The 22,075-nt window shown below is 48.1% G+C and overlaps 1 protein-coding gene across 1 annotated transcript in view; it reads right to left on the reverse strand.

Moving 5' to 3' along the window:
• The window catches only part of LOC137098007 (cAMP-dependent protein kinase type I-beta regulatory subunit-like), a 224,657-nt gene that overhangs the window by 58,630 nt on the left and 143,952 nt on the right, over window positions 1–22,075 (reverse strand). The window contains exons 8-9 of the mRNA XM_067473657.1: window positions 5,998–6,058; window positions 945–1,066 (exon numbers count right to left, since the gene is read on the reverse strand). Of these exons, the coding sequence (XP_067329758.1) occupies window positions 945–1,066; window positions 5,998–6,058 (183 nt within the window). The remainder of the gene's footprint in view (window positions 1–944; window positions 1,067–5,997; window positions 6,059–22,075) is intronic.

Raw genomic sequence — 22,075 nt, forward strand, 5'->3', positions numbered from 1 at the left:
AACATTGCATTCAAATCACCCCTGACAGATGGCCATCCAGCCTCTGCTTAAAAGCTTCCAAAGAAGGAGCCTCCACCACACTCCGGGGCAGAGAGTTCCACTGCTGAACGGCTCACACAGTCAGGAAGTTCTTCCTAATGTTCAGATGGAATCTCCTCTCTTGTAGTTTGAAGCCATTCTTCCATTGCGTCCTAGTCTTGCTCCCTCAAGCTTGCTCCCTCCTCCTCCCTGTGGCTTCCTCTCACATATTTATACATGGCTCTCATCATATCTCCTCTCAGCCTTCTCTTCTTCAGGCTAAACATGCCCAGCTCTTTAAGCCGCTCCTCATAGGGCTTGTTCTCCAGACCCTTGATCATTTAAGTCGCCCTCCTCTGGACACCTTCCAGCTTAGAGTCAGTATCTTCTTTTGATGTCAATGCTTCTTTTGATTTCCCTGCAATGCCATTATTTTCATTCAGACAGACGGCTATGAATTCCGAGGCCCATCGGTCAACGTGCCAAGTCTTCCAAGAAGGTTGAATAATTGAATCTCATAGAATCATAGAATCAAAGAGTTGGAAGAGATCTCCTGGGCCCTCCAGTCCACCCCCATTCTGCCAAGAAGCAGGAATATTGCATTCAAATCACCCCTGGCAGATGGCCATCCAGCCTCTGTTTAAAAGCTTCCAAAGAAGCTCTCTGCCCCACACTCTGGGGCAGAGAGTTCCACTGCTGAACGGCTCTCACAGTCAGGAAGTTCTTCCTCATATTGAGAGTCTGGAAACCACGGCTGTTGAATAGCTCACTTTTAAATCAGGTTTGCACATTTTAGTTTTCAGTTTGCTAAAAGGAGTCTTGGAGGCCCATGCTGAGAACTCGTGACCGAATGCCGCAAGCTAGGCCACGAGCGTTGCTGCAACGTTGCGGGAAACCGTATTGCGTAAGCAAAAAGCGAGGCTTACCTCGGTGATGATGAAAAAGTCGTCCCCCGGCTGCCCCTGGACCACAATTTTCTCTCCGTCCTCAAACTGGACAGGTTCCAGCGCATCGGCCACTGTCAGTCGTTCCCATTTGTCCAGCGATTCTAAAACATCAACAAGCACAATCAGACATTTGGTCCGCTTGCTTGCCACAGGTCACTTCAGTGGCTGTTTCGGTGGCTGAGCACATGAAAGCCACCTGCGGCCACAACAAAAGCCTGATATTTATGAGATTCTAAGATTTCCTAAGCTTCCCACTCCTGCCCCTTTAAAATGTTTCATGGAGAGCATTGACTCCCTTGGGTGATCTTTTCAATGCTTGTTATGGACGTGGCATGCGTTCTCTCCCTAAGCTGCAGAGCTTTGGTGTTTGGTTGAGAAAGATCATAGATGGCAATGTCGTGATTTTCAGAAGACTTTCATGGGCAAGGAAGAGGTGGTTTGGCAAGTTCCTTCCTCTGAAATATAACCAGGTATTTGTGGGCAGTCTCCTGTCCAAGTCATGAGAAAGGAGAGGAAGGGTGGAAGCAAAGAGCAAAGGAAGGAAGGAAAGAGGTAGAGAGGGAAGGAAGGAGAGAAAGAAAGAAAAAAGGGAAGGAAGCAAAGAGGGAGTGAAGAAGGGGGAAAGAAGGAGAGAGAGAGGGAGGGAAGGAAAGAGAAGGAAGGGTGGAAGCAAAAAGCAAAGGAAGGAAGGAAAGAGGTAGAGAAGGAAGGAAGGTGAGAAGGAAAGAAGGAAAGAGAAGGAAGGGTGGAAGCAAAGAGCAAAGGAAGGAAGGAAAGAGGTAGAGAGGGAAGGAAGGAGAGAAAGAAAGAAAAAAGGGAAGGAAGCAAAGAGGGAGTGAAGAAGGGGGAAAGAAGGAGAGAGAGAGGGAGGGAAGGAAAGAGAAGGAAGGGTGGAAGCAAAAAGCAAAGGAAGGAAGGAAAGAGGTAGAGAAGGAAGGAAGGTGAGAAGGAAAGAAGGAAAGAGAAGGAAGGGTGGAAGCAAAGAGCAAAGGAAGGAAGGAAAGAGGTAGAGAGGGAAGGAAGGAGAAAAAGAAAGAAAAAAAGGGAAGGAAGCAAAGAGGGAGTGAAGAAGGGGGAAAGAAGGAGAGAGAGAGAGGGAGGGAAGGAAAGAGAAGGAAGGGTGGAAGCAAAAAGCAAAGGAAGGAAGGAAAGAGGTAGAGAAGGAAGGTGAGAAGGAAAGAAGGAAAGAGAAGGAAGGGTGGAAGCAAAGAGCAAAGGAAGGAAGGAAAGAAGTAGAGAGGGAAGGAAGGTGAGAAAAAGAAAAAAGGGAAGGAAGCAAAGAGGGAGTGAAGAAGGGGGAAAGAAGGAGAGAGAGAGGGAGGGAAGGAAAGAAGGAAAGAGAGAAGGAAGGGTGGAAGCAAAAAGCAAAGGAAGGAAGGAAGGAAAGACCCTTCGTAACTTCCAAGATGCAACCAGCTGATGCCTTTTACTTACTTACTTACTTACTTACTTACTTACTTCATTTATATACCGCTTTTCTCAGCTCTTGGGCGACTCAAAGCGGTTAACAATTGCAAAATTCAACGCTCAAACATCATAAAAAGAGTTTAAAAACAGTTAAAAGCAATGATATAATAAACAATCAGTTAAACATAACTATAACACAGTGTTTCTCAACCTTCCTAACGCCACGACCCCTTAATACGGTTCCTCATGTTGTGGTGACCCCCAACCCTAAAATTATTTTCGTTGCTACTTCATAACTGGAATTTTGCTACTGTTACAAATCGTCATGTAAATATCTGATGGGCAGGATGTATTTTCATTCTCTGGATCTTGGGTGTTGTAGTTGCTGGGATTTATAGTTCACCTACAATCAAAGAGCATTCTGAACTCCACCAGAGATGGAATTGACCCAAACTTGGCACACAGAACGCCAATGATCAGCAAAAAATAATGAAAAGGTTAGGTGAGCATTGGCCTTGAGTTTGGGAGTTGTAGTTCACCTATCTCCAGAAAGTACTGTAGACTCAAACAATGATAGATCTGGATTAAACTGGCAAGAATATTCAATATGCCTAAATGTGAATACTGTTGGGAGTTTGGGGAAAATAGACCTTGACATTTGGGAGTTGTTGTTGCTGGGATTTATAGTTCATCTACAATCAGAGAGCATTCTGAACCCCACCAACGATGGAATTGGGCCAGACATCCCACACAGAACTCCCATTACCAGCAGAAAATACTGTGTATCCTGATGGTCTTTGGCGACTCCTCCAACATCCCATCGTGACCCCCCCAGGGTTGAGAAACACTGCTATAACATCTCACTTTGTGTTTTTAGACTAAATAGAATCATAGAATCCAAGAGTTGGGAGAGACCTCCTGGGCCATCATCCAGTCCAACCCCCTTCTGCCAAGAAGCAGGAATATTGCATTCAAAGCACCCCTGACAGATGGCCATCCAGCCTCTGTTTCAAAGCTTCCAAAGAAGGAGCCTCCACCACACTCCTGGGCAGAGAGTTCCACTGCTGAACGGCTCTTACAGTCAGGAAGTTCTTCCTCATGTTCAGATGGAATCTCCTTTCCTGTAGTTTGAAGCCATGGCTCCATTGCGTCCTAGTCTCCATGGAAGTAGTAAACAAGCTTGCTCTTTTCTCCCTAAGACTTCCCCTCACATATTTATACATGGCTATCATGTCTCCTCTCATCCTTCTCTTCTTCAGGCTAAACATGCCCAGCTCCTTAAGCCGCTCCTCATAGGGCTTGTTCTCCAGACGCTTGATCATTTTAGTCGCCCTCCTCTGGACACATTCCAGCTTGTCAATATCTCTCTTCAATTGTGGTGCCCAGAATAGGTCAGGTTGGATCTACACTGCCATATAATTCAGGTGATCAAAGCAGATAATCCACATGATCTGCTTTGAACTGGATTATATGAGTCTACACTGACATATAATCTGCATGACCTCCAAGGTCATGTGGCCATTGGGATGACTGCATGGAGCACCGTCAGCTTCCCGCTGGAGCGGTACCTATTGATCTACTCAATTCAAACCAGATAATCTGGATTTATACTTACCTCCAAAATCAATTCAGCACCTTGGACAGCTCTTTTCAAATTCAGACTGTGGCTCCTTCTACACTGCCATACAAAATCCAGATTCTCTGCTTTGAACAGGACGATATGGCAGTGTGGACTCATATAATCCAGTTCAAAGCACATAATGGGGATTAAAGGTAAAGGTTGTCCCCTGACGTTAAGTCCAGTCGTGCCCAACTCTGAGACTCTGGTGCTCATCTCCATTTCTCAGCCGAAAAGCCGGCCTTGTCCGTAGACACCTCCAAGGTCATGTGGCCACTGCCATGGCTTCATGGAGTGCCATTACCTTCCCGCCGGAGTTAAATCAATAGACCTATTGATCTACTCACATTGGCATGTTTTTGAACTGCTAGGTTGGCAGAAGCTGGGACTAACAGCGGGAGCTCACCGACTCTGGTGCCCATCTCCATTTCTAAGCCAAAGAGCCGGCATTGTCTGTAGACACCTCGAAGGTCATGTGGACAATGCCATGACAGCATGGAATACTGTTACCTTCTGAACTGCTAGGTTGGCAGAAGCTGGGGCTAACAGCGGAAGCTCACCGACTCTAGTGCTCATCTCCATTTTTAAACCAAAATGCCAGCATTGTCTGTAGACACCTCCAAGGTCATGCGGACAGCATGACTGCATGGAGCGCCGTTACCTTCCCACTGGAGTGGTACCTATTGATCTACTCACATTTGCATTTTTTCGAACTGCTAGGTTGGCAGAAGCTGGGGCTGACAGCGGAAGCTCACCAACTCTGGTGCTCATCTCAATTTCTAAGCCAAAGAGCCAGCATTGTCTGTAGACACCTCCAAGGTCATGTGGCCACTGCCATGACAGCATGGAGTGCCATTACCTTCCCGCTGGAGCAGTACCTATTGATCTACTCACATTGGCATGTTTTTGAACTCCTAGGTTGGCAGAAGCTGGGGCTGACAGCGGAAGCTCACTGACTCTGGAGCTCATCTCCATTTCTAAGCCAAAGAGCCAGCGTTGTCCGTAGACACCTCCAAGGTCATGTGGACACTGCCATGGCAGCATGGAATACTGTTACCTTCTGAACTGCTAGGTTGGCAGAAGCTGGGGCTAACAGCGGGAGCTCACCGACTCTAGTGCTCATCTCCATTTTTAAACCAAAAAGCCAGCATTGTCTGTAGACACCTCCAAGGTCATGTGGACAGCATGACTGCATGAAGCGCTGTTACCTTCCCACCCGAGCGGTACCTATTGATCTACTCACATTGGCATGTTTTTGATCTGCTAGGTTGGCAGAAGCTGGGGCTAACAGCAGAAGCTCACCGACTCTGGTGCTCATCTCCATTTCTAAGCCAAAGAGCCAGCGCTGTCCATAGACACCTCCAAGGTCATGTGGACAGCATGACTGCATGAAGCGCCGTTACCTTCCCACCAGAGCAGTACCTATTGATCTACTCACATTTGCATGTTTTCGAACTGCTAGGTTGGCAGAAGCTGGGGCTGACAGTGGAAGCTCACGCCGCTCCCTGGATTTGAACCTGCAACCTTTCGGTCAGCAAGTTTAGCAGCTCACTGGATTATTTACTTTGATAATCTGGATTATATGGCAGTGTAGATCCAACCTAAGGCCATATAAAATCCAGACTATTCACTTTGAACTGGATTACGTCTATATGGCAGTGTAGACAAATACGAGGTTAAATTTCAGAGGAAGGAACTGGCACAACCACCTATTCCTTGTCCATGAAAATCTTACGAAAATCATGACATTGCCATTCCTTTGACAGGTGGCTTCAAAGCACATACGCACACCTGAGATTGTCCCTTTAGCCAAAATCCAGAACAGATTGTTTACCCCACTGACATGGAAGTCACTGGCCAACCCTGTATGGGCATAATGGGACTGGAAGATGGAAAGAGTCAAGTTGAGCAGGACTGCAGGTGAGAGAAGTAACTTTTCAGGCTAGAGATCTATCGGCCCATTCACCTGTCTGTAAAGAACATGCAAAGGAAGAGAAAGTGGCGCACCTAGGATGGAAACCTTGCTGAGGAACTCTTCATACATCTTCCGTTTTCTCAGTGTGCTGCCCTGCAAAGGGAAAGAAAAGAGAAAACTCAGTCAGAAAACACCTGTAAAAGAGACAGGTATACATGAAACATCAATTACATTTGAGTTTAGACTTGGATCCCATCTCCAAGATGTTTCGTGACAGATCTCCTATGCTGACGATCATGCCATCACCACCCAAGCAGGGAGCTTAGAAATGGTTGAACAGAAGCTTTGGGTGCCCTTACTGCCTGTTACAGCTTGTACCATCGATGCTTAATATTGACCCAAATGACCAGCCACTGCCAGAAGAGACAGAGAGCTTCATCTATGCTGATGATCATGCCATCACCGCCCAAGCAGGGAGCTTAGAAATGGCTGAACAGAAGCTCTTTGAAGATTTGGGTGCCCTTACTGCCTATTAGAGTTTGTACCATCGATACTTAACATTAACCCAAATGACCAGCCACTGCCATAAGGGACAGAGAGTTTTATCTATGCTGATGATTGTGCCATCACCGCCCAAGTAAGGAGCTTAGAAATGCTTGAACAGAAGCTCTCTGAAGCTTTGGGTGCCCTTACTGCCTATTAGAGCTTGTAACATCAATACTAACATTTTCCCAAATGTCCAGCCACTGCCAGAAGGGACAGAGAGCTTCATCTATACTGATGATCGTGTCATCACCACCCAAGCAGGGAGCTTAAAAACAGTTGAAAGGAAGCTCTCTGAAGCTTTGGTGCCTTACTGACTATTACAACTTGTACCATCAATGCTTAACATTGACCCAAATGACCAGCCACTGCCAGAAGGGACAGAGAGTTTCATCTATGCTGATGATCATGCCATCACCACCCAAGCAGGGAGCTTTGAGATGGTTGAACAGAAGCTCTCTGAAGCTTTGGGTGCCCTTACTGCCGATTAGAACTTGTACCATCGATGCTTAACATTGACCCAAATGACCAGACACTGCCAGAAGGGACAGAGAGTTTCAACTATGCTGACAATCGTGCCATCACCGCCCAAGCAGGAAGCTTTGAAATGGCTCAACAGAAGCTCTCTGAAGCTTTGGGTGCCCTTACTGCCTATTAGAGCTTGTACCATCGATGCTTAACATTGGCCCAAATGACCATCCACTGCCAGAAAGGACAGAGAGTTTCATCTATGCTGATGATCATGCCATCACCGCCCAAACAGGAAGCTTTGAAATGGTTGAACAGAAGCTCTCCAAAGCTTTAAATGCTCTTATTGCCTGTTAGAGCTTGTACCATCAATGCTTAACATTGACCCAAATGACCAGCCAGTGCCAGAAGCGACAAAGAGTTTCATCTATGCTGACAATTGTGCCATCACCACCCAAGCAGGGAGCTTTGAAATGGTTGAACAGAAGCTCTCTGAAGCTTTGTGTGCCCTTACTGCCTATTAGAGCTTGTACCATGGATGCTTAACATTGACCCACATTACCAGCCACTGCCAGGAGGGACAGAGAGTTTCATCTATGCTGATAATCGTGCCATCACCACCCAAGCAGGGAGCTTAGAAATGGTTGAAGAGAAGCTCTCTGAAGCTTTGGGTGCCCTTACTGCCTATTAGAGCTTGTACCATGGATGCTTAACATTGACCCACATTACCAGCCACTGCCAGGAGGGACAGAGAGTTTCATCTATGCTGATAATCGTGCCATCACCACCCAAGCAGGGAGCTTAGAAATGGTCAAACAGAAGCTCTCCGAAGCTTTGGGTGCCCTTATTGCCTATTAGAGCAACATCTGCTTAACATTGACCCAGATGACCAGCCACTGCCAGAAGGGACAGAGTTTCATCTATGCTGATGATCGTGCCATCACCGCCCAAGCAGGGAGCTTTGAAATGGTTGAACAGAAGCTTTGGGTGCCCTTACTGCCTATTACGGCTTGTACCATCGATGCTTAACATTGACCCAAATGACCAGCCATTGCCAGAAGGGACAGAGAGTTTCATCTATGCTGATGATACTGCCATCACCGCCCAAGCAGGGAGCTTAAAAATGGTTGAATAGGAGCTCACCAAAGCTTTAGGTGCTCTTACTGGCTATTGCAGGGAAAACCAACTGATTCCTAATCCATCTAAAATGCAGACGTGTGCTTTTCATTTCAAACACAGACAAGCATCTCAAGCTCTGAGGATGTTCTGTGAAGGAATCCCACTGGAGCATTTCAGCACACCCAAATACCTGGGAATCATTCTGGACTGTGCTCTGACTTACAAAAACCGCTGCCTGAATATCAAGCAAAAAGTGGGTGCCAGAAATAACATCATACAAAAGCTGACTGGCACAACCTGGGGATCACAACCAGACACAGTGAAGACATCTCCCCTTGTGCTTGGCTACTCTGCTGCTGAGTACACATGCCCAGTACACTTCTCACCACGTTAAAATAGTGGATGTCTTAATGAGACATGCCACATTATCACAGGATGTCTACAACACCACACATGGCGTTACCCATCTCCAGAAACCATATTTACAGCCTCGTTTTTGGAGCCAGGCCCAACTCTAGTAGGACTGAATGGTTCAGTTAGTTGCCTGCCCTTGGTGGGTGGGAGAGAATTGAGGAGGGGGATCTTGCGGGAGGGAGAAGGCCATAGAAACGTCCGCTCTTTCCTTCCCGGCAGCTGAAAAACAAGCCAATGTTGTGATTCACGCCCTGCTGTGCTCAGCTCAAGGGGCCAAGCGCACAGCCTTTCAGATGTGCAACCGATGCTCTAATCGATTCATCACACCGATTAAGACTGTTCAGGCTCTGCGTCTTAACACGGAGCTGGACAGAAATCGCTTCCTCGGTTTCTCCTCGCTGGGTCCGCACCTGCCAGCCTCCACTTTGGAGGCCAAAAGGCTTCCTGGCGAGGGTGACATGTTAATCTTTCAAAGGACAGGAAAAGCATGGATGGAGGGATGGATGGAGCACGCCTTGAGCCCTGGAAATGCGAGACCTTGGAACAACAAAGGCTGGCCCAGACCTGACAGCTCCACCAAGTGGGACGACAATGCTTCTGCAAAGGTGTTTAGAGTGGCTTGTAGGTCTTCTTCTGAATGTGCACAGACTACGTTATCATCAGCATATTGGAGTTCTGCAACAGACGTTGTAACCCTGGTTTTGGCTTCCAGTCTGCTTTGAATGCAATTGTCCTGCTTCTTGGCAGAATGGGGTTGGATTGGATGGCCCAAAATCTTCCAACTCTATGATTTTATCGTTTATCCTGGGTCAGAATGATGGGAGGTGCAGTCCAACTCTATCTGAAGGTCCACAAGTTGCCTGGTTCAAAGTTACTGCTGCCTGTTTCAAGAACAGGCACCCTCCAGATGCTGGACTGCATCTCCCATCATCCCTCACTGCTGGGGATGCCAAGAAAGGCTTGTGGGAGCTTGACGAGCCAAGTTTCCGAGGTCCTTCCTTCTCAGATCTTTCCTAAATGGAGATTCCAGAGACGAGACTCATGCAAAGCAGATGTTCCTTTGCTGAGCAACCGGCTGGGTCCGATGATAAGGGCTGCAAAACCCCACCACCTCTCCCTGGCTTTCGGTGACCCTTCTCTGACCTCCCTTTTGGAGGAGGAACCTGGCTCTTTCTCCTGGATGGAGGGATGGATGGAGGACGCCTGGAGCCCTGGAAATGTGAGACCTTGGAACAACAAAGGCTGGCCCAGACCTGACAGCTCCACTGAGTGGGACGACAAATGGAAAACTGGACACTGTGTATCCATGTTTGTCCCTGTGGTAGGCTCAGGGTGGAAAAGGGGAAGCACCCAGCTTCTGCTTGGAAGCCTCCAGAGAAGAGGACTCCATCCATCACTCTCCAAAGAAGCAGATTGCTTCAAACTGCAGGACGTTCTTCCCAATGTTTTGGTACGATCCCTCTTTCCTGTAATTTAGGTCCATTGCTCCATGCTGTCCTTGTTTCCAGAGCAGCAGAAAATTAGATTTTCCATCTGCTCAATGGGACATCGAAACATGGCTATTGTCATAGAATCCTAGAGTTGGAAGAGACCTGGTGGGCCATCATCCAGCCCAACCCCATTCTGCCAAGAAGCAGGAAAATCGCATTCAAAGCCCCCCTGACAGATGGCCATCCAGCATCTGCTTCAAAGCCTCCAAAGAAGGAGCCTCCACCACAATTCAGAGGCAGAGAGTTCCACTGCTGAACAGCTCTCTCATGGCTATTGTCATAGAATCCTAGAGTTGGAAGAGACCTGGTGGGCCATCATCCAGCCCAACCCCATTCTGCCAAGAAGCAGGAAAATCGCATTCAAAGCCCCCCTGACAGATGGCCATCCAGCCTCTGCTTCAAAGCCTCCAAAGAAGGAGCCTCCACCACAATTCAGAGGCAGAGAGTTCCACTGCTGAACAGCTCTCTCATGGCTATTGTCATAGAATCCTAGAGTTGGAAGAGACCTGGTGGGCCATCATCCAGCCCAACCCCATTCTGCCAAGAAGCAGGAAAATCGCATTCAAAGCCCCCCTGACAGATGGCCATCCAGCATCTGCTTCAAAGCCTCCAAAGAAGGAGCCTCCACCACAATTCAGAGGCAGAGAGTTCCACTGCTGAACAGCTCTCTCATGGCTATTGTCATAGAATCCTAGAGTTGGAAGAGACCTGGTGGGCCATCATCCAGCCCAACCCCATTCTGCCAAGAAGCAGGAAAATCGCATTCAAAGCCCCCCTGACAGATGGCCATCCAGCATCTGCTTCAAAGCCTCCAAAGAAGGAGCCTCCACCACAATTCAGAGGCAGAGAGTTCCACTGCTGAACAGCTCTCTCATGGCTATTGTCATAGAATCCTAGAGTTGGAAGAGACCTGGTGGGCCATCATCCAGCCCAACCCCATTCTGCCAAGAAGCAGGAAAATCGCATTCAAAGCCCCCCTGACAGATGGCCATCCAGCATCTGCTTCAAAGCCTCCAAAGAAGGAGCCTCCACCACAATTCAGAGGCAGAGAGTTCCACTGCTGAACAGCTCTCTCATGGCTATTGTCATAGAATCCTAGAGTTGGAAGAGACCTGGTGGGCCATCATCCAGCCCAACCCCATTCTGCCAAGAAGCAGGAAAATCGCATTCAAAGCCCCCCTGACAGATGGCCATCCAGCATCTGCTTCAAAGCCTCCAAAGAAGGAGCCTCCACCACAATTCAGAGGCAGAGAGTTCCACTGCTGAACAGCTCTCTCATGGCTATTGTCATAGAATCCTAGAGTTGGAAGAGACCTGGTGGGCCATCATCCAGCCCAACCCCATTCTGCCAAGAAGCAGGAAAATCGCGTTCAAAGCCCCCCTGACAGATGGCCATCCAGCATCTGCTTCAAAGCCTCCAAAGAAGGAGCCTCCACCACAATTCAGAGGCAGAGAGTTCCACTGCTGAACAGCTCTCTCATGGCTATTGTCATAGAATCCTAGAGTTGGAAGAGACCTGGTGGGCCATCATCCAGCCCAACCCCATTCTGCCAAGAAGCAGGAAAATCGCATTCAAAGCCCCCCTGACAGATGGCCATCCAGCATCTGCTTCAAAGCCTCCAAAGAAGGAGCCTCCACCACAATTCAGAGGCAGAGAGTTCCACTGCTGAACAGCTCTCTCATGGCTATTGTCATAGAATCCTAGAGTTGGAAGAGACCTGGTGGGCCATCATCCAGCCCAACCCCATTCTGCCAAGAAGCAGGAAAATCGCATTCAAAGCCCCCCTGACAGATGGCCATCCAGCATCTGCTTCAAAGCCTCCAAAGAAGGAGCCTCCACCACAATTCAGAGGCAGAGAGTTCCACTGCTGAACAGCTCTCTCATGGCTATTGTCATAGAATCCTAGAGTTGGAAGAGACCTGGTGGGCCATCATCCAGTCCAACCCCATTCTGCCAAGAAGCAGGAAAATCGCGTTCAAAGCCCCCCTGACAGATGGCCATCCAGCATCTGCTTCAAAGCCTCCAAAGAAGGAGCCTCCACCACAATTCAGAGGCAGAGAGTTCCACTGCTGAACAGCTCTCTCATGGCTATTGTCATGGGATCCTAGAGTTGGAAGAGACCTGGTGGGCCATCATCCAGCCCAACCCCATTCTGCCAAGAAGCAGGAAAATCGCATTCAAAGCCCCCCTGACAGATGGCCATCCAGCCTCTGCTTCAAAGCCTCCAAAAAAGGAGCCTCCACCACAATTCAGAGGCAGAGAGTTCCACTGCTGAACAGCTCTCACAGTCAGGAAGTTCTTCCTAACGTTCAGTTGGAATCTCCTTTCCTGTAGTTTGAAGCCATGGTTCCATTGCGTCCTAGTCCTCAAGGCTGTAAGGATTGGTGGAAGTTGGAGCCCTAAACACCTGGAGGGCCAAAGTTGGCCCATGCCTGGCTTAGGCGTCCCAAGCTTTTTCAGCCTCAGTTTCCCAACAATGTTGTTGATTCAATTCAGCGGCTTCCAACTCTTTGTGACCTCATGGGCCAAAACAACGGCTGAGATTTCCCCACTTTTAAATGGAAACTGTTGTGCCAGACGCAAACAACAGCGATTCCGAGCTCAGCTCAAGGGAAGGAAATGAGAGGATGGAGTTATTTTCAGAAGGCTCCTAAATAAGAGCGGAGCGAAAGGTGACTCAGAAAAAAGGAAAGCGGATCGGTTCTTCTCCGACTGTGCCATACTTGGCAGGATGTGACCAATCCTTCTGCGATGCTCTCACATCAACAAGGTCGTATTATTATTACTTGATGCACAACAAGATTAGCACACCGCAAACACAACCACTTTGCTAGCTTTTGTATTGGATCACATGTAAGACTGTGTGATGGGTTGGCAAATAATGCACGCGGATCCGAGTAGGGTGGCCTTTTGCAATTGACAAATGGTAATTTTGTCAACACTGATTGTTTTTAAGTGCAGGCCAAGGTCTTGAGGCACTGCACACAGTGTGCCAGTCACCTGGGGATGCAACCAGATAGATACAATGAAGTCAGCTGCTTTTAAAAATCACTACTGACCGAAAGGTCATGAGTTCGAAGCCAGCCTGGGTCGGAGTAAGCTCCTGGCCATTTGTCTCTGCAGCCCGAAAGACAGTTGCATCTGTCAAGTAGGAAATTTAGGTACCACTTTATGCGAGGAGGCTAATTTAACTAATTTACGACACCATAAAAATCTCCAGTAGTGTGCAAAAGAATGAGGAAGTACTCCATCAATGTCACAAGTGGAGGATGAAGCAACAGCTCCCCCGGTGGCCGGAATTTGAGCATAGCCCCATGAAGCTGGATTGTTTAATAGCCTCTGTGTGTCTGTCTAGATAGGTTGTGTGCCTATGGCACTGAATGTTTGCCATATATATGTGCATTGCAATCTGAGTCCCCTGCACGGTGAGAAGGGTAGAATATAAACATTGTAAATAAATAAATAAATCTGCCCTTTTTTATTTATTATTTACAGCTTTTATATTCCGCCCTTCTCCTCACCCCGCAGGGGACTCAGGGCAGATTACAGTGTACACATATATGGCAAACATTCAATGCCAATTTTTGACATACCAACATATACAGACATACACAGAGGCTATTTAACTTTTCCTGGCCGCCAGGGGAGCTGTCGCTTTCATCTGCCCCACTCCACAGGAGGAATTATACTGTTTGGCCGGTATTGTACTACCTGACATCCGTATTCAGCAGCAGAGTAGCCAGTAATGAAAGGACCAAAGCAGTGACATCTTCGGCCCATCCTCTTTTCGGATATCAGCCAGCACGCCAAGGTCTTAAATCAAGAAACAGCTTCCTAAGACCTATAGAGATATTTGCAAGAACACCTCAGCAAGCAAGAGTCCAAAAGTGGCAGGCGAAAGCCCAGAACCTCAATCAGTGGCTGAGACTGGATGAGAGGCTTCCTCCTGGGCACACAGAGGGCTAAGCAACTTGGAAGGCGTTGAACAGACTGTGCTCTGGCACCACGAGATGCAGAGCCAACCATAAGGAATGGGGCTAAAGTGGAGCCCATGAGATGTGAGTGTGGAGAGGAGCAAACCATAGACCACTGACTACAATGCAGCCTGAGCTTTGCCATGTGTACAAAGGAGGACCTTCTCACAGCGACACCAGAGGCACCAGAAATAGTAGCCAACAATGAAAGGACCAAGGCAGTGACATCTCTGCTCCATCCTCTGTTTGGATATCAGCCAGCATGATAGTGAATTAAATTAAGATATAGCTTTCTAAGATCTACAGAGATCCTTGCAGGACCACCTATGACAATGCAGCCTGAGCCCCGCCACATGCACCATGGAGGACCTTCTTGCGGCAACACCAGAGGCACTCCAAGTGGCCAGATACTAGTCAAAGGACATTTAATAGAATGCAAATTTTGTGTTTTGTTTATTTGTCTGTTATCTTTGTTTGTCTGTTTTTAATGCAGTACAACTGCTTTGGTTCGCTCCTGACACGATAAATAAATAAATAAACTTGCAGGAACACCTCAGCAAGCAAGAATCCAAAAGTGGCAGGCCAAAACCAGGAACCTCAATCAGTGGCTGAGACTGGATGAGAGACCCCCTCATGGGCACACAGAAGATGGGGCGACTTGGAAGGCGTTGAACAGGCTGCAACAGAAAATACTGTGTTTTCTGATGTGACATCCCCAGCCCATCCTTTATTCCGATATCAGACAGCACACCAACACCTTAAATCAAGAAACAGCTTCCTAAGATCTACAGAGGAACACCTCAGCAAGTGAGAGTCCAAAAGTGGCAGGCTCAAACCCAGAACCTCAATCAGTGCCTGAGACCAGATGAGAGATTCCCTCCTGGGCACACAGAAGATGGGGAGACTTGGAAGGTGCTGAACAGGCTGCGCTCTGGCACCACGAGATGCAGAGCCAACCTCAAGAAATGGGGCCACCAAGTGGAGTCCGCGACATGCGAGTGTGGAGAAGAGCAAACCAGTGACCACTTGCTGCAATGCAACCTGAGCCCTGCCACATGCACAAGGGAGGATCTTCTTGCGGCAACACCAGAGGCACTCCAAAGGGCCAGAGACTGGTCAAAGGACATCTAATCAACTACCAAACTCTGTTTGTTTCCTTTGGTCTGTTGGAAATGTAATATAATTGACTGGTTGCCCTGATACGACAAATAAATACCATGCTAAAACAGTGGACATGGCTCTTAATGAGACATGTGGCATTATCACAGGATGTATATGCCCCACTCCACAGGAGGAATTATACTGTTTGGCCGGTATTGTACTACCTGACATCCATATTCAGCTGCAGAGTAGCCAGTAATGAAAGGACCAAAGCAGTGACATCTTCGGCCCATCCTCTTTTCGGATATCAGCCAGTATGCCAAGGCCTTAAATCAAGAAACAGCTTTCTAAGACCTACAGAGATATTCGCAAGAACACCTCAGCAAGCAAGAGTCCAAAAGTGGCAGGCTAAAATACAAAACTTCAATCAATGGCTGATCCCAAATGAGAGACTCCCCCCAGGCACACAGAAGACGGGGTGACTTGGAAGGCGCTGAACAGACTGCGCTCTGGCACCACGAGATGCAGAGCCAACCTTCGGAAATGGGGCCACCAAGTGGAGTCCGCGACATGCGAGTGTGGAGAAGAGCAAACCACTGACCACCTGCTGCAATGCAACCTGAGCCCTGCCACGTGCACAATGGAGGACCTTCTCACAGCGACACCAGAGGCACCAGAAATAGTAGCCAATAATGAAAGGACCAAGGCAGTGACATCTCTACCCCATCCTCTGTTTGGATATCAGCCAGCATGATAGTGAATTAAATCAAGATATAGCTTCCTAAGACCTACAGAGATCCTTGCAGGACCACCTACAACTGCAATGCAACCTGAGCCCTGCCACATGCACAATGGAGGACTTTCTTGCAGCAACACCAGAGGCACTCCAGGTGGCCAGCTACTGGTCAAAGGACATTTAACAGAATACCAAGTCTGCAAATTTTGTGTTTTGTTTGTCTGTCTGTTTTTTAATGCAATACAACTGGTTTGGTTCGCTCTTCACATGATAAATAAATAAACTTGCAGGAACACCTCAGCAAGCAAGAATCCAAAAGTGGCAGGCCAAAACCTCAATCAATAGCTGAGACTGAATGAGAGATTTCCTCCCGGGCACACAGAAAGCTGGGCAACTTGGAAGGCGCTGAACAGACTGCGCTCTGGCACCACGAGATGCAGAACCAATCTTAAGAAATGGGGCTACAGGGTGGAATCCTCGACATGCGAGTGTGGAGAAGAGCAAACCACTGACCACCTGCTGCAATGCAACCTGAGCCCTGCCACGTGCACAATGGAGGACCTTCTTGCGGCAACACCAGAGGCACTCCAAGTGGCCAGATACTGCTCAAAGCTTCTGGTCTTTAACTTTGTTTGTGTTTTGAAATACATCCTAACTCTGTCTGTGCGCGAGGGCACGAAGATATTTCAAAGGCAGGTGCCAATAATCAAATCTATTCCCAAAAGCTGGGCTGCTGCTAAGTTCAGCGTGTGTTTATCTGGAGCAGACACACTCGGCGGAGGAGAGGGATGCCAAGAAAGGGGATTTACAGCCAGCCAGAGAGCAAGTCCAGGGTTTGGAACACGATATGGAAGAATGGAAGCCGAGTCCCTTCCAACCCGTCCTCGCAAGCACGCCACCGCCCCACCGGCCAGGAAGATGACAGCTTGGGTCTGATGTTCCGGCACCTGCGCCCGCGGTTCCATCTGGACGCCGGATCGGCCAGAAATATCCCAACCATCAGGTGCAGGAGTTCAGAAGTGTTGCTCAAATATTCGGCCGTGATTTATAAGGCAGGATAAGCATTCAAAGCTGCGTAGCTTTGGGTTCATTCCTCAGCCGGATCCAAGCCGGACAGGAATCAAGAACGTTTTGGACAAAACAGAGGAGCCGATCGGGGAGAAATAGGAAACTTTTGAAGGCAAAAATGCCAAAGAGAGGGAGGAATGAGGCCCACATCAACAGGCAGGATCCACTGGGATGAAACAACCCAAATATCCACCTGCCTCAAATATATTTTCGTCTGCTTCCAAGTCCAAGGAAGGTAGATTGTTTTCCAAAGATGTTAAGAACAGACTTGTCACAGCTCGAGCAAACGCACAGAGCCCGAGAGATTGGCTTTTGGGGCTGCAACACCCTGGACCATGCTCTTACCTACAAGAAGCATTGCCTGAACATCAAGCAAAAAGTGGGTGCTAGAAACAATATCATACAAAAGCTGACTGGCACAACTTATTTTCCTACTTGACAGATGCAACTGTCTTTCGGGTTGCAAAGGTCGACAACAGGCTACACACAATTGGTTGGAAACCCACTCCAACCCAGGCTGGCTTTGAACTCATGACCTTTTGGTCAGAGTGATCTTAATGCAGCTGACACTCAGCCAGCTGCGCCACAATCCCAGTGTTGTTGTTGTTGTCGTCCTTCTTCATCATCATTATCATCATTGTTGTTGTTCTTCTTCCTCCTCCTCCTCCTCTTCTTCTTCTTCTTCTTCATCATCATCATCTTTCATAATGCGTTTGAATGCGATTTTCCTGCCCCTCAGCAAGGGGTTGGATTGAATGACTAGATGACCCAGGAGGCCTCTTCCAACTCTATGAGTCTATGATTCTATAAGCTTTTAGTGACCATTTATTTCAAGGGAGAATTGGCTCGGCATTCCTAAGATGAAAGAGTGTAGCTTGTCCAAGGTTTCCCAGTGAATGCCTATGGATGCTTTTCTTAAATGGCAGGCAGTTGGATTAGGAAAGTTGAGAATCATAGAATCCTAGAATCAAAGAGTTGGAAGAGACCTCCTGGGCCATCCAGTCCAACCCCATTCTGCCAAGAAGCAGGAATGTTGCATTCAAATCACCCCTGAGAGATGGCCATCCGGCCTCTGTTTAAAAGCTTCCAAAGAAGGAGCCTCCACCACACTCCGGGGCAGAGAGTTCCACTGCTGAACGGCTCTCACAGTCAGGAAGTTCTTCCTCATGTTCAGATAGAATCATAGAATCATAGAATCAAAGAGTTGGAAGAGACCTCATGGGCCATCCAGTCCAACCACCTGCCAAGAAGCAGGATTATTGCATTCAAATCACCCCCGACAGATGGCCATCCAGCCTCTGCTTAAAAGCTTCCAAAGAAGGAGCTTCCACCACACTCTGGGGCAGAGAGTTCCACTGCTGAACGGCTCTCACAGTCAGGAAGTTCTTCCTCATGTTCAGATGGAATCTCCTCTCTTGTAGTTTGAAGCCATTGTTCCCTTGCGTCCTAGTCTCCAGGGAAGCAGAAAACAAGCTTGCTCCCTCCTCCTCCCTGTGGCTTCCTCTCACATATTTATACATGGCTATCATATCTCCTCTCAGCCTTCTCTTCTTCAGGCTAAACATGCCCAGCTCCTTAAGCCGCTCCTCATAGGGCTTGTTCTCCAGACCCTTGATCATTTTAGTCACCCTCCTCTGGAAGGAAGGTCGATTGTTTTCCAAAGATGTTAAGAACAGACATGTCACAGCTTGAGAAAATGCAGAGCCTGGGAGATGGGACTTTTTGTGGCTGCAACACCTTGGTCACCTCTAGATTGGACTACTGTAATGCGCTCTATGTGGGGCTGCCCTTGAAAACGGCTTGGAAATTCCAACTGGTCCAACGGTCGGCAGCCAGGCTGTTAACTGGCGCTCCCTACAGAAAGAGGTCAACCCTCCCGTTGAAGGAGCTCCATTGGCTGCCGTTCATCTTCCGGTCCCAATTCAAGGTGCAGGTGCTCACCTACAAAGCCCTAAGCAGTTTGGGACCTGCCTACCTGCGTGACCGCATCTCTCTATACGAACCCACGCATTCCTTTCGGTCATCTGGAGAGGCCCTGCTCATGATCCCACCTGCGTCGCAAGTGCGTTTGGTGGGGACGAGGGACAGGGCCTTCTCGGTGAATGCCTAGGGATGCTTTTCTTAAATGGCAGGCAGTTGGATTAGGAAAGTTTAGAGAAGACAACGATGCTGCGGAAAATGGAAGGAAAAAGAAGAGGGGCCAACCAAAAGCAAGGTGGTTTTTTTTTTTTTTTGTCATGTCAGGAGTTGCTCCTGTTGTGAGAGAATTGGCCATCTGCAAGGACGTTGCCCAGGGGACGGCCGGATGATTTGATGTTTTTATCATCCTTGTGGGTGGCTTCTCTCATGTCCCCGTCAGGAGAAATGCCTCTAGAACATGGCTCTATAGCCCGAAAAAACCCACAAGAACCTAGTGATTCCAGCCATGAAAGCCTTCGACAATTATTATTATTATTATTTGTCGTGTCAGGAGCGACTTGAGAAACTGCAAGTCGCTTCTGGTGTGAGAGAATTGACCGTTTGCAAGGACGTTGCCCAGGAGACGCCCGGATGATTTGATGTTTTTATCATCCTTGTGGGCAGCTTCTCTCATGTCCCCGCATGAGGAGCTGGAGCTGATAGAGGGAGCTCATCCGCCTCTCCCCGGATTCGAACCTGCGACCTGTCGGTCTTCAGTCCTGCCGGCACAGGGATTTAACCCACTGTGCAATGGGGGGCTCCAGCAAGGTGGATGGATGGTATCCTTGAAGGGACTGGCTTGACTCTGAAGGAGCTGGGGGTGGCCACGGCCGACAGGGAGCTCTGGCCTGGGATGGTCCAGGAGGTCACGAAGAAGTGACTGAACGAATAAACAACAACAAACAGGGGGTTGGATTAGATGGCTCGTGTGAGCTCTTCCAACTCTTATGATTCTATGATTCGAACCCTGGTCTCAAGGGTGGCACCATTGCGCCATGTTGACCTCTTGAGCCATGCAGTTCAATACACAAAAGAAGAAGAGAAAGAACGCATGAAAAAGTACATCACGGTCCATCTGAAAGACCTATCAGGCTGCATTCGTTGGCTCCATGAAAGCATCAGGGGAATCCATCACCTCCAGAAAGAAGCCTAGTTCCAAACCAACACCTACGCCTTCCAGTCCCACTTTTGGTGGTTTCTTGCTTTCGCCTTCTGTTCCTCCAATCTACCCTCCTTCCTGGCTCTTCTCTCTCTCTCTCTCGTTCTTCGACTGGCTGTTCTGTTCTGTTTCTTTCCTTTCTTTCTTTCTTTCTTTCTTTCTTTCCTTTCTTTCTTTCTTTCGTGGTTCTGCCTCCCCCTCAACTCCCCAAACAATATATCCGAACCACCAGCTGCCGACTGGCTGCTTCCCGGAAAACTCCTCCGCGTGACGTCAGAGACCGGACTCGAGGAGATCAAGAGGAACGGCAGATCCAGGTTTGGGTTACAAATCCAAAGCCCAGGCCTGGCAGGTCCACAGCTGGCGTGGGGTCCCCGGGTGGAATTCCACTTGATCCTTATGTAAGCCCAAGATTGAATTATGCTTCGAAGGTGCATTTTTGGGAGAACACGACACATACACCGAGAGAAAAATGACTGAAACAGTGCCTTGGTCATGAGATCAAAACACGCCGGATGACTGCAGCGTACTCAATGGCGCTCAGGTAGGATGAGCAGCTTGTGGTCCTCACAATGAACCTCCTCGATGGGTGCTGCAATCAAGCAACATCTGGAATGGGGAGGGGTTATCTACCCCCTCAATAGACTCATATAGGATAGGAGTGCGGATTGTCTAGACCAGGCATCCGCAAACTCTGGCCCTCCAGGTTGTTTTGGATTTCAACTTTTCCGTTTAAGTGCCTGAAGGGGAAAGGAAAGGGCCTGAGGCTGTTAGGAATGGTGGGAGTTGGAGTCCAAAACACCTGGAGGGCCCAAGTATGCCCATGCCTGGTCTGTGGGCATGCCTGTATTAGAAGGATGATCATTGTGGACTCCTCTGAGAACTTGCACAATGAGCTCTGTTTGATATTTTTTTGAGGAATAGCAATCTACATTTCTCACGGTGGGTAAAAAAGGAATCATAGAATCATAGAATCAAAGAGTTGGAAGAGACCTCATGGGCCATCCAGTCCAACCCCATTCTGCCAAGAAGCAGGAATATTGCATTCAAATCACCCCTGACAGATGGCCATCCAGCCTCTGCTTAAAAGCTTCCAAAGAAGGAGCCTCCACCACACTCCAGGGCAGAGAGTTCCACTGCTGAACGGCTCTCACAGTCAGGAAGTTCTTCCTAATGTTCAGATGGAATCTCCTCTCTTGTAGTTTGAAGCCATTGTTCCCTTGCGTCCTAGTCTCCAGGGAAGCAGAAAACAAGCTTGCTCCCTCCTCCTCCCTGTGGCTTCCTCTCACATATTTATACATGGCTCTCATATCTCCTCTCAGCCTTCTCTTCTTCAGGCTAAACATGCCCAGTTCCCTAAGCCGCTCCTCATAGGGCTTGTTCTCCAGACCCTTGATCATTTTAGTCGCCCTCCTCTGGACACATTCCAGCTTAGAGTCAATATCTCTCTTGAATTGTGGTGCCCAGAATTGGACACAATATTCCAGATGTGGTCTAACCAAAGCAGAATAGAGGGGTAGCGTTACTTCCTTAGATCTAGACACTAGGCTCCTATTGATGCAGGCCAAAATCCCATTGGCTTTTTTTGCCGCCACATCACATTGTCTCCAACCTGGGGAGACAAAAGGGCATTTGGACTTGTGGGAAAGCAACATGGAAGCCCATGGACGGAAGCATACTATATCAATCTTGCCACTGGCACCAATTATAGAGAAGTGCAAAGTTATATCTTATTATAAATCATGCCGCTTGCCCCTAATATAATGGAAAGCGTAATTATCTAACACCAAGTATCCCCCAGCTGAACACCACTGTGAAGGATTATATGTGTAATATCACACCACGGACACTAGTATGGTAGCGAGATGATGTTAGGTGTGTGAAATGGTAGAGTGAACACTGTTTGTCTTATAGTCTTCTTTTGGTTTAATGCTGCCACCAACCCAAGCTGCCTTAGGCTTTTTTAAAATGAGTCTTTGAGGTAAATTTTTCCCTTCTCTGCCAACACAGCTCTCCCCTTAGCTCCCAAAATGACTGCTCGGATAAGAGATCTTTCTGTGGTATTAGGATGTTAAAGAGGCTGGAATTATCACAAAGGATTACAGATAGATTGAGGAACGATAGAGACCTTTTTGAAA

This window comes from Anolis sagrei, chromosome X (assembly GCF_037176765.1).
Source record: "Anolis sagrei isolate rAnoSag1 chromosome X, rAnoSag1.mat, whole genome shotgun sequence".
Classification (NCBI taxonomy): Eukaryota; Metazoa; Chordata; class Lepidosauria; order Squamata; family Dactyloidae; genus Anolis; species Anolis sagrei.